The 12403-nt window shown below is 49.4% G+C and overlaps 1 protein-coding gene across 1 annotated transcript; it reads left to right on the plus strand.

Annotated features, from left to right (window-relative positions):
- Nucleotides 1-1402: 1402 nt before the first annotated feature.
- On the plus strand, nt 1403-3189 carry LOC144180561 (uncharacterized). Its single transcript, XM_077708890.1, has one exon. The coding sequence runs from the start codon at nt 1521-1523 to the stop codon at nt 2745-2747; it is 1227 nt and encodes a 408-aa protein (XP_077565016.1). The 5' UTR covers nt 1403-1520; the 3' UTR covers nt 2748-3189.
- The last annotated feature ends 9214 nt before the right edge of the window (nt 3190-12403 follow it).

The raw sequence follows: 12403 nt of genomic DNA on the forward strand, positions 1-12403 counted from the left end.
ACGTGGCAACGAACGAAAAGTGTCATGCGCCGTTCGTGGACGCACACCAATACCATAATGCCGTCACACAGGTTTTAGTGTGCTTTCATGCATTCTAACTTTGAATTCTTATTAATTTTATGAGTAGCAGTAATTCTGGTAGTTTCCGCAAAGGTGTTACAAATTACACTGTCCAGCAATTATTAACACCTAGCTCTCTGTAATGCCCCACGTGACGTCATAGGCCATGTCAGCAGGTCGTACGGGGGGGGGGGGGGCGAGGGGGTAGTGATATGCGGGAAACCGTCATTTCAAACGCACTTTATTAGTTAAACCTCCGTGCAAATAGACAAGAAAGTCAGAACATTGCCTTCGCACACTGTCCTTCATTTCTGGTCGGAGGAGAATAAAAAACGTTATTAAGCGGCATTAGGCGCCCAGAACGTCCGGGGCCAGGTTCATCAACGTCAGCTGGTCCATCATATTGTACAAGGCAAGCAAAGTCGATAATGTAGAAGGAGGAGGGTTTGGGACTTGATTGGTTTGTAACAAACTTGATTTGTGCCCGACAAACGGTGCTGAATTGCAATGGTGCCGGAGACAAAGGTAATTATACAATGTTTGCTACTCACTCAGGCGTTCCTTGAAAGCACGACATGGATTGTGGCGGTGGCTCACCAACTACAGTCACTACAGTATAGACTGATCATAGTAATGTGTATGTTCCTGCTAAGAAAAGCTGCGCAATAAACAATTACGTTCTGCCCCCGCAGCAATGAGCTGCAAAGAACTAGAGCGAGTATTGTAGGCGATGTATTTTTGCAAGTTTCACATTCAGCGCAACTAATACGTTCTCGGTAGGTGCTCTGCCCCGTCTCCCCTCACACGCGCCGTGCTGTAGCAACGTTGTCGGCGGCACGTTGCGTCAAATGCGGAAGCGCTAGACGCGGCGCGTTTTTAAAACGTTAGACGACCACCGTTCACTCTTATCTCATGCTGCAGGAAGCCGCTCTTGCCAGCGCGCTCATTCTCTTTCTCGCTGCAGAGGCGAGCACTGGTTACGCATTTACGCGCAATTATAAAGGGAGGGAGCGATATATCAGATTATCTGTGCATAGCAAAACCGTGCCACTCAGTGCACGAACAAGCAACGAAACATATTGTCACGTGTTGTATAAGAAAGGGCACACGCAACGGTCGACGACGAGGAAGAAGAAACGGAATCTTCGTCTTCGGATCGCGCGCTGGGCCCGGTCCCTCGGTTCTCGAGCTTTAGGTTAGACCCTTGGCTGTAGCCGTTTGGTCTTTTGTGCCTCATTAAAAACCCCTACCACCCGGAGCACGCATTCACTGTACGCTACACTGGTGGAGGAGCTGGGTACATTCACCTGATGTCCAGGACCCCTCCTGGGAGCCCGGTACGGCCACGCTTTGTTGACACCCCGGTTCATCGGATTAGCCGCCGCCAACTCGGCCTGTCTCCTGAGTACGGCCTCCTTTCCAGCGACGCGCCGAGACGCCAAGTGGTTCAACCGCAAGTAATGACGCAACCAGTTGCCTCTCAGGTAACGCTTCACCAGCCGCGCACTCCTGCCGTCTTCCGTGGTGAAGCGTTCGAAGACGTCGAGGACTGGCTGGAGCAGTTTGAGCGTGTCGCGTCGTTCAACCAGTGGAACCCTCAACAAAAACTTGGGCATGTGTACTACTCGCTGGACGACGGCGCCAGGACCTGGTACGAAAACCGAGAGGCGAGAGGTGAATTGTCGACGTGGGACGAATTTCGGCGGGAGCTTCTAGAGTCGTTTGCCTGCACAGACCGCCGAGAGCTCGTCCAGCGACTTCTGGAATCCCGCATTCAAAAGCCCAACGAAACGGTCGCAATGTTCGCGGAGGACATGGCTCGCCTATTTCGGAGAGCCGACCCCGATATGTCCGAGCCGAAAAAGCTGCGACACCTAATGCACGGTGTAAAAGAGCAGCTGTTCTCTGGCCTCGTGCGAAATCCTCCTCGTACTGTAAAGGATTTCATCAAAGAGGCGACAGCCATCGAGCGAGCCCTGCAGGAGCGGTGCCGACAGTACGACCGTGGGGCCGGCAGATCCTCCAGCCCAACTGGCACTGTGGTGACTGCTGCGTCCACCGATGGATCACTGCGGCAGCTCGTCCGATCTATCGTTCGGGAGGAGTTGCAGCTGCACGGACTCGTTCCTCCCGGGCCGGCGTCTGCATCAGTCGTCGACATCGTGCGCCAAGAAATCAGGCAGGCCTTAACGTTTGCAGCCCCGGAACAACAGCCACAGCCGCTCCAAGCAGGCTATGCGTCGGCAGTGCGTCGCCAACCGCCTCCTGCGAGCGCCCCAGCGCCCAACTGTATGCCTCAAGCCGACGTCTGTCCCCAGGCAGCGGCCGCCGGTACACGCCCCTGGCCGTCGGGAAATTCATTCCGAGGACAAGTGCGGAAGACTGACCTCTGGCGTACCAGTGACAACCGGCCCCTATGCTACCACTGTGGCGAAGCAGGCCATGTTTACCGCCGTTGCCCGTACCGCGAGGTTGGCCTTCCCGGATTTTCTCCTGCTGCTTCCCGGCCTCGCTTCGGGCAAAGACCTGCTGCAATCGAAGACTTCCTCGCTGGTCGCCGAAATGCCTCGCCCTCGCCGTCCCGCCGATATCGATCACCGTCCCCAGGGAACGACGCTCCACTTAGCCGCCGCGACGCTACAGATATGCCGAGGGGAAGATCCCCAAGCCCTAGGCGGGGAAACTAGAAGCAGCAACTCCGGGAGGCAGGGTTGCTGATAGCATAACCCCGCAAGACCTTCGAAATCATGCGAAGCCGCCGAAGGAAAACACGACGACGAGAGTGACTATCGCCGATGGTGGAAGCGCCGATCTCGTCGTATCTTTGGATGGACATGAAGTTGTTTCCCTTGTTGATACCGGAGCGGATTACTCGATCATTAGCCTGACCCTCGCTGATCGGTTGAAAAAGGTTAAGACGCCATGGCCTAAGATTCAAATTCGCACTGCTGGGGGCCACTTAATGACGCCGGTGGGGAAGTGCACTGGCAGGATCAGCATAGGAGACGCTACTTTTGTCGGCACTTTCGTGGTCCTAGCAGAGTGCTGCCGGGAGCTCATTTTAGGAATGGACTTTTTAAGAGAATATAACGCTGTCATCGATGTGGGCGAGCGCTTAATCACCTTATCGCCGAGCCCCCGCCTGCCGGAAAGCGAAGAATGTCGCTCATCGTTGCGGGTTATCGACGACGACGTCAACATACCGCCGCGCTCCTGCATGCTCGTATCCGTCAACTGCGACGTGCGAAGCAATGTAGACGGCATCGCAGAACGTGTCGATGCGCTTTTATTCAGTCGCGGCGTTGCAGTTGCCCGAGGTGTCGTGCACTTAGTCGACGGAAAAGCGGAGTTATTGCTGACAAATTTCAGTAATGAGCACCAACACGTCGCCAAACATACTGCAGTCGCCTTTTTCGAGGACATTCCTGGCGGTGACGAAGACTGCTTCGCCTTACAAGGCACCCCGCCTGGCGAGAGCAGTCTCGCTCCCGCGATTGATGTCAACCCTAGCTTGCCGTTCACGCAGCGCCAAGAACTCCGCGAACTGCTCATGAAGTTTATGGATTGCTTCTCTTCGACATCTGCGGTCCGACAGACGCCACTCACAAAGCATCGTATCATCACTGATGACGCAGTAAGACCTCTTCGCCAAAATCCCTATCGTGTGTCTACCAAGGAACGTGAAGCAATTCGTAGCCAAGTGGAACAAATGTTGCAAGACGATGTCATTCAGCCATCTCGAAGTCCGTGGGCGTCGCCCGTCGTTTTGATTAAAAAGAAGGATGGCACTTTACGGTTTTGCGTAGATTACAGGAAGCTAAACCAAGTGACCAAAAAAGACGTCTATCCGTTGCCCCGAATCGACGACTCTCTAGACCGGCTTCGCCACGCCCGTTACTTTTCCTCCATGGATTTAAAGAGCGGGTATTGGCAGATCGAGGTAGATGAGCGCGACCGCGAGAAGACCGCCTTCATAACACCGGATGGTCTTTTCGAGTTTAAGGTCCTGCCCTTTGGTTTGTGTTCGGCGCCGGCAACATTCCAGAGAATGATGGACACTGTCTTGTCCGGCCTCAAGTGGCAGACATGCCTCGTGTACCTGGATGATGTCATCGTTTTCTCGTCAACATTTGAAGAACACGTGAAACGACTATCTTCAGTCCTTCGTGCCGTACGAGCCGCCGGTCTTACCTTGAAAGCGGAAAAGTGTCATTTTGGTTATGAGAAGCTCCGTTTCCTCGGCCACGTTGTCAGCAACGCCGGCGTCACACCCGACCCTGAAAAGGTAGCCGCTATCTCCAATTTCCCGACGCCCAAGGACAAAAGGGCCCTGCGGCGATTTCTAGGCCTGTGTTCTTATTACCGGCGCTTCATTGAAAATTTCGCACACATCGCGGCTCCACTAACCTGCCTTACCCGTAACGACGTCGCCTTCGTATGGACCAATGAGCAGCACGATTCTTTCGAGGACCTGCGCCGGCGTTTGCAAGAGCCACCTGTACTCGCCCATTTTGATGAGGACGCTGCGACCACCATTCATACTGATGCCAGCAACGTAGGTCTAGGCGCCGTTCTTACCCAATGGCAAGACGGTACTGAAAGAGTTGTTGCGTATGCAAGCAGGACATTGTCCCGTGCGGAGACCAACTATTCGGCCACCGAGAAGGAATGTCTGGCTGTTGTATTGGCGGTCTTGAAATTCCGCCCGTCGTAGAGTTCTTGTAGCGGTGGGGCTGGGGCTGCCCGACGCGGTTCACGCACCCTCGATGATTCCAGTGATGCCGATGAGGAGCGAAGCTGGGCCAGGACGGGGATGACGACCCGCACCTCCACCAAATGTTACGTGGTGGCAGGACACACATGAGAGGAACGATGGGATGGGATAAAGCGATCTATTTACATAATGTACATAGCGGCCATGACAGCACGCGCTGCGACCCAGCTACTTCTTCGTCATCTTCGTCGTCTTCTTTGATGAGCCATGGCAGTATGGGGTATTGGCCACCTAGGTGTCCCGTGACAATATTGTGTGCCTGGCGCGGTGTTACTCAAGTGTTTTCGGTTTAAATTTTTCTTCTATTCTGGCGGCGTTCTCTGTAGTTCGGTTCTCCGGTTGCAATCTGGGTTTATCGGGGCTTCTGGTGTGAAGGGAGTGCGCTAAAAATATTAAATACTAAATGCAGTAAAAAGGGAGAGACCCTAGAGGCCTTCATAAAGTACATATAACACCACTTTACACGGTAATGCACTCTTAGAAAAACAAATTGCGACCGGTTTCGCCGCGCCAACCGCTGAATATCGCGCGCAAGTATCAAAGACTGCCCCTTGTTAAATCGTTGTCCTATATAGGCTGACGCTATGTCCACCAATATGTGGGTATACCTTACAAATCGGTTGGCTTCCGACTACACAAAGATGACTCAGAGCATAGTGCTTGCACTTTAAGTGATTGATTGATTATTGATTGATTGATTGATTGTTTGATTGATTGATTGATTGATTGATTGATTGATTGATTGATTGATTGATTGATTGATTGATTGATTGATTGATTGATTGATTGATTGATTGATTGATTGATTGATTGATTGATTGACGCCGATTCAGGTTTAGCAGACTCATTGGCTTAGCAGACTCATTGGCTTAGGCAGCTCTAGAAATCAGGCACATATTCTATAATACTGAACGTTTCCATACATGGTACCATGGTTGATATATCGCATCGTTGGCACTCCACTGGCGCTCCAACATTCCAGGCCGTCCTATCCGACCCCCGACCCCCGCCTATCTGCCCCGACAAGAAGAACTGTGCCGCCAGTGGGAGGCACGTCATTTCCCAGGTGTGATGCGCTGCGCACGTGAGCACGCACACAACAACCTTGCTGAGTCATTTGCTTCATCATCATCACCAGCCTATCTACGCCCGCAGCAGGGCAAAGGCCTCTCCCATTATTCTCCAATCACCCCGGTCCTGTGCCAACTGTGACCAATTTATCCTCGCAAACTTCTTGATCTAACCTGCCCATCTAACTTTCTGCCGCCCCCTGCAACGCTTGCCTTCTCTAGGGGTCCACTCTGTTACCCTTAATGACCAACGGTTATCTGGCTTTGGCATTACATGCCCTGCCCACGTCAATTTCTCCTTCCTAATCTCTACTAATATGTGCTTAACACGCGTTTGTTCCCTGACCCACTCCGCTCTCTTCTTGTCCCTTAAAGTTACACCTATCATTTTCCGCTCCATTTCCCCCTGAGTCGTTCTAAATTTAAGTTGAACCCTCTTAGTGAGCCTCCAAGTTTCTGCCCCATAGGTGAGCACCGGTAAGATGGAGCTGTCATACACTTTCTTCTTCAGCGACAATGGTAGGGAGCTATTCATTATCTGAGAATGTCTGCCGTATGCACTCCACCTCATTCTGATCCTTCTAATTATCTCTGCCTCATGGTTGGGATCTGGGGTGACAACTTGGCCTAAGTAGATATATTTGGTTACCACTTCCACTGCCTCGCCCCCTATGCCAAACTACTGTGCTGTCCCGAGGTTATTGATCATTACTTTAGTTTTCTGCATATTAATTTTAAGGCCCACGGTTCTACTCTGTTCGTTCAGTGCAGAAAGCATGCTTTGCAATTCGTCCCCCGAGTTACTTAGCAAGGCAACGTCATCAGCGAATCTGAGGTTACTGAGGTATTCTCCATTAACCCTTACTCCCACCTGTTCCCAATCCAACGTTTTGAATACTTCTTTTAAACTTGCTGTGAGTGCAGAAAGCATGCTTTGCAATTCGTTCCCCGAGTTACTTAGCAAGGCAACGTCATCAGCGAATCTGAGGTTACTGAGGTATTCTCCATTAACCCTTACTCCCACCTGTTCCCAATCCAACGTTCTGAATACTTCTTTTAAACTTGCTGTGAATAACATTGGAGAGATTGTGCCTCCTTGTCTGACGCCCTTCCTTATAGGTATTTTACTGCTCTCCTTATGCAGGATGATGGTAGCTGTGGACCCATTGTAGATATCCTCCAGTATTCTTACATAATGCTGATCTACCCCCTGGTTTCGTAATGCCTGAATGACTGCTAGGGTTTCGACCAAGTCAAATGCTTTCTCATAATCTATGAATGCTAAATATAGGGGTTCAGTATACTCCGCGCACTTCTCTATCACCTGATTGATCTTGTGAATATGGTCCATTGTTAAATAACCTTTACGGAACCCTGCTTGTTCCTTAGGTTGACTGAAATCTAAGGGTTGCAGAAATTCTGTTAGCGATTACCTTGGTAAGTACCTTGTAGACGACTGGCAGTAAGCTGATCGGCGTGTAATTTTTCAAGTCCTTCATGTTACCTTTCTTATGGATTAGGATGATGTTCGCGTTCTTCCAAGATTCCGGTACACTTGCGGTCATTAAGCATTGCGTATACAGGTTTACGAGTTTTTCAAGTACAATTTCTCCGCCATCCTTCAAGAAGTCTGCTGTTATCTGATCCTCACTAGGTGCTTTGCCCCCTTTCATTTCTTTCATAGCCTTCCTTACTTCTTCGGTCGTTACTGGTGGGATGTCTATCTCCTCTGAGCTACTTTCTCGTTCAGCATTATCCTGGATGTGCCGGCTACTGTACAGATCCCTATAGAACTCCTCGGCCACTGTGACTATTTTATCCCTATTTGTGATGACATTGCCTTGCTTATCTTTAAGTGCATACATCTGATTTTTCCTCACGCCAAGACGCCTCGTCACTGCTTTCAGGCTGCCTCCGTTTTTTACAGCGTATTCGATCCTCTCCATATTATACTTCCGTATGTCAGCTGTCTTACGCTTATTGATTAACTTCGAAAGCTCCGGTAGTTCTATTCTGTCAGCGGGGGTGGAGATTGTCATGGTTTGTCGTTTCCTAATTAGATCTTTCGTTTCCTGTGAAAGTTTACCAGTATCCCGTCTAGCAATCGTGCCCCCGACTTCCACTGCACACTCCGTGATAATGCGTGTAAGGTTGTCGCTGGCTTCCTGCGCCGTAATCTCGGCTTCCTCGTTAAGAGCTGAATATCGGTTCTGCAGCGCGATCCTGAATTCTTCTAATTTACGTCTTACTGTTAGCACTATAATCGGCTTCTTTCGTACTAGCTTGTTACGGTCCCTCCTCAAATCTAGCCTAATTCGAGATCTTACCATACGGTGGTCACTGCACCTTACCCTTCGAAGCACTTCCACATCCTTCACGACGCCAGGGTTATCGCATAATATGAAGTCTATTTCATTTTTATGGTCCCCATTCGGGCTCCTCCACGTCCACTTCCGATTCTCCCGTTTACAGAAGAAGGTATTCATTATGCGTAGGTTATTCCGTTCTGCAAACTCATCTACTAGGTCCCCCCTGTTATTTCTACAGCCCAGACCATAGTTCCCAACTGCCTTGTCTCCAGCCTGATTCATGCCTACTTTAGCATTGAAGTCCCCCATAACTACGGTATATTGTGTTTTTACTTTAGCCATTGCCGATTCCACATTTTCATAGAAGCGTTCCACTACCTGGTCGTCGTGGCTGGATGTGGGTGCGTAGCCCTGTACCACCTTGAGCTTGTAGCTCTTATTGAGCCTAATTACAAGACCTGCTGCCCTTTCGTCAATGCTATAGTATTCTTCTATGTTGCCAGCAACGCTTTTATTGACTAGAAATTCCACTCCCAGTTCTCTTCTGTCCTCTAGGACCCGGTAACATAGGACGTGTCCATTTTTCAGCACCGTAAGCGCTTCGCCTGTCCTCCTAACCTCTCTAAGCCCTATTACATCCCATTTAATGCCCTCTAATTCCTCGAACAACACCTCTAGACTCGCTTCGATATATAAGGTTCGTGCGTTAAACGTTGCCAGGTTCAGATTCCATTGGCGGCCTGTCCGGATACAGGGATTCTTAGCACCCTCTGCTGCGTTGCAGGTCTGACCGCCGCGTGGTCACTTGCCTCGCAGCCACTGGAGACTGAGGGCCGTGGGTTAATTGGCGTATTCATGGGAGGTTGTGATCGTTACTGCACCAGGGTGGCCAATCCTGCTCTGGTGAGGGAGTGCGTTACCGGCAATGGTCGCCGGGGTCAGGCCGCACCCGAGGCCCTTTTGTTGGTTGCTTATTCTCCTTCATTTATTATTTATTCTCCTTCTATCACACACATCAGTGTGTAGCCTAGTACGGAATCAAGAGACGCACATCAACACATCTCCTAACAACAAAACGTGGTCGCAATAACCCCGCGGTCCAGGCGCGTGACACGTTGCATGCGGCACTTTGTCGTTCGGAAATCTCGCATCATCTTTAGCCTGTAAACGTGTGCTTGCAATTGTGAGAATGTTTAGAGGGGAATTTTCACTAAGTTCTCAACTATGCTTTCTGCCTGGAGGATTCAATCACCTAGCAGAGAAACAACTCGTTACAGGGGCGGAGACGGCGAGCTGCTGTGAAGTTTCACAATGCCGGGTATGAGTTTATTGCTAAGGTAAGTGCGGAAGGACTGAGGAGTACACTAATTGGAGATTTTTGAGAAGTTCGCTTCTCGAATAGAAAGAAACTATATCCTTTATCGACAAGCTCTGGACCCGCTCTACGGAGCCCATTGAAAGAGAGTATAATGTACTGAAGTAACCAACTATGGACAATATGCAGGCTACCGTAGGCTATAGGCATGCTATAAAACAACAAGATATTGACCCGTATGTGTTGACTGTGGGCACGCAGTTCGGTGACCGGCTAGAACTAGTTATGATCCGACAAGCTATGAAATACCTGCGGACTGGCTAACGTGCTGTTCACTTCAACGACAGCGCATGGACAGGCCACTACGCTAAATGACCGTCCTATGTGCGACGGACGAAAGAAGCAGCTGTGCTTTGAGCGAACACTAGATCACCGGATGGCTCGACAACTTTCTATAAGAGCTATAACGGAAAATCATGGAAGTCATTCTTAGACGCGCTAATTACCAGCATTCTTTAAGGGTGGGGCACTGTCTCCTCTCTGGGGAAAACAGGGCGCCGTTGTGAGCGGCGGATGGTACCCATAACCAACGCGCCATCATTTCATGTAAAAATTTATTGGCAGTGATGCGAATAGAATAAAGAAACACGTGCAGAGACGTATGTGACTTCACCAACACTCTACGCCGATGGCACGAGTAAAAGGACTTCAAACGTGAGTTAAATAGCAAATTAAAGGATGCAAAAAAGTAATAGGGGCCATTTATTCTGCTTACGGGCTTCCGATTGCGTGGGCACAAGGCTTCGCATGTACACCTTGCAACTGCTTCATGTGTGCGTCATTATGATTCTATGAAGCAACGCTAATACACAATCGTAGCTGTTTAGTACGGAGTCCCGTATGGTCCTCTGTGTGGAAAGGAATAAAGGCAAGCATAGAAAGACATGAACAAACATTGTAGCAGTGAAGATGTATCTAATAAATATTGCAGTCCAATTCATACTGCTTTCATTCTTACGGGCGTAAGCAGTATAAAGTGGCCCTACTCCGAGAAATCTTTTCGTGTGTCTGTGTAACCGGAATCACTTATCTTCCATACAGCCCAAATAGACCTTATGGCGACATAAACCCCACAATTCAATTTCAGTCGAAGCAACAACTCTCGAAAACGGAGAATACACTACAAATACGCAACACTTTTACACGATTGCTTCAGAAGAAATTGAGGACACACTCCGCAGAGGGAAGGCCGGATTTCCAGATAAACCCTTACGCGGGCTCGGAGGAAACGCTAGTTGGTGCTGCTCCGTCAGCTCTCGACAAACTATAAAGACAATGAATTCTCTTTCCCCACCAACGCGTTGTCGATGAGCTTGATAACCCCGGTCATTCCCGCCGGCTCGGCAGGAGCGCGGAAGAGATAAAACCCTATAGCCCCTATAACAGAAATGTTTCACTGTGTGTGCCAGAAAGTAAATATAGATGGCAGCGTATCATGGTCTGGTGCCACGCACGCAGCAGTAATTCTGTAGAGGATTTATCGCACGGTGTTGTGGGCACTCGCAAAACCATTTTTATTGGTTTGCAGCGCTGTTCCACGCCGTTTTTAGCCTCATATTAAATTTTTCTCTGCTATTAAAAAGCAACAGAGTACTTGTTTCTAGATGGTCTGTGAAATATGAAGGAGTACTCAAGCAGAAGACCGAAGCTGTGTGAGTATGCGGCCACCAGAACGCGCTGAGCTCTTTCGTACAGCTAATAAAATGCGCTTAGGCCTAGTTAGTTAAATACTTCTCTATCCATTGAGGACCTTTTAAATGGGTTGAAATTACCAAATGACTATAAATTCAGTAGCAAAGAAGAAGTAATTTAATACCATGAGCCAACGACATTTTCAAATTGGGAAATGGCGTTGGCATACATCGATGCCGGAAAATAACAATGATGGTAAGAGAAATATTGCCAGCTGATGGCCATGCGTGGTTTCTGGGAATTTAAATACATTTTATTACAAAAGAATGAGGCCATGGTGACGGGAGACCACAGTAGCCTCCTGGAATGATGGCTATTGAAGATGAGTACTAGTGATAGGAATTGCCATGCTTGCCTGACGCTGTTCTCGGCAATCTTCAACACCTCGCCCATACCAGCGAGATCGCACAGCACAAAGTAAATAGTATGCCTAGGATTGTAATTTTTGTTGCTTTTTTGTGTCAGAAAGCATTGTTAAACTTATTTGGTCAGGGCAGCATCATTTGGTGTACTCCTTGTTCGCTTCCATCATTGCAGGCTGAAAACAGCCTTGCATTGGAACGATGAGAGAGAATGCGCAGTATTCATAACAAGAAGTATAGTTTGCAGGTTCCTTCGGGTTCGGCATCAGTAGTGGACTATCCGCGGCGGGTCAGGGAGCCGAAGGACCCGGATTTCCCCCAGCCGTGATTGTTGCTTTTCTGGGGTAGGCGAAAACGGAAAACGTGAGTGTGTTGAGATTATGGCACACGCCTACCAAGGGCGTCAAAATTAACCAGGATCCCTTCGCTAGGGCGCCTTAGCCAAAGTGTAGCTTCCGCAAATAGAACCTAATAAATTTTTCATTCGAATACCGGATGTATACTAACAACGACATTTACAGAACAGGCCGTCTGCTCGTGTGTCGTCACTTGTTGTTCTGGGGAGGAATATTATGTATTGTATAGTCCGGCAACTTCTGGCCATTTTGCAGTGCCTTGAGACCACTCAAGCTCCTTGTACCTGAAAATCTTCCAGCCACGCCTCAGTGCCCATTGCGTCACCTAGAAACTGATGACGCGCACCGCAGCCAGGAGGCTAATTCGATCAAATGATCGCCGCAGTAAAGCTGGCCCTGGTCACA

Source organism: Haemaphysalis longicornis, unplaced genomic scaffold (genome assembly GCF_048455015.1).
Source record: "Haemaphysalis longicornis isolate Haplotype H1 unplaced genomic scaffold, Haemaphysalis longicornis Haplotype H1 scaffold_4, whole genome shotgun sequence".
Lineage (NCBI taxonomy): Eukaryota > Metazoa > Arthropoda > Arachnida > Ixodida > Ixodidae > Haemaphysalis > Haemaphysalis longicornis.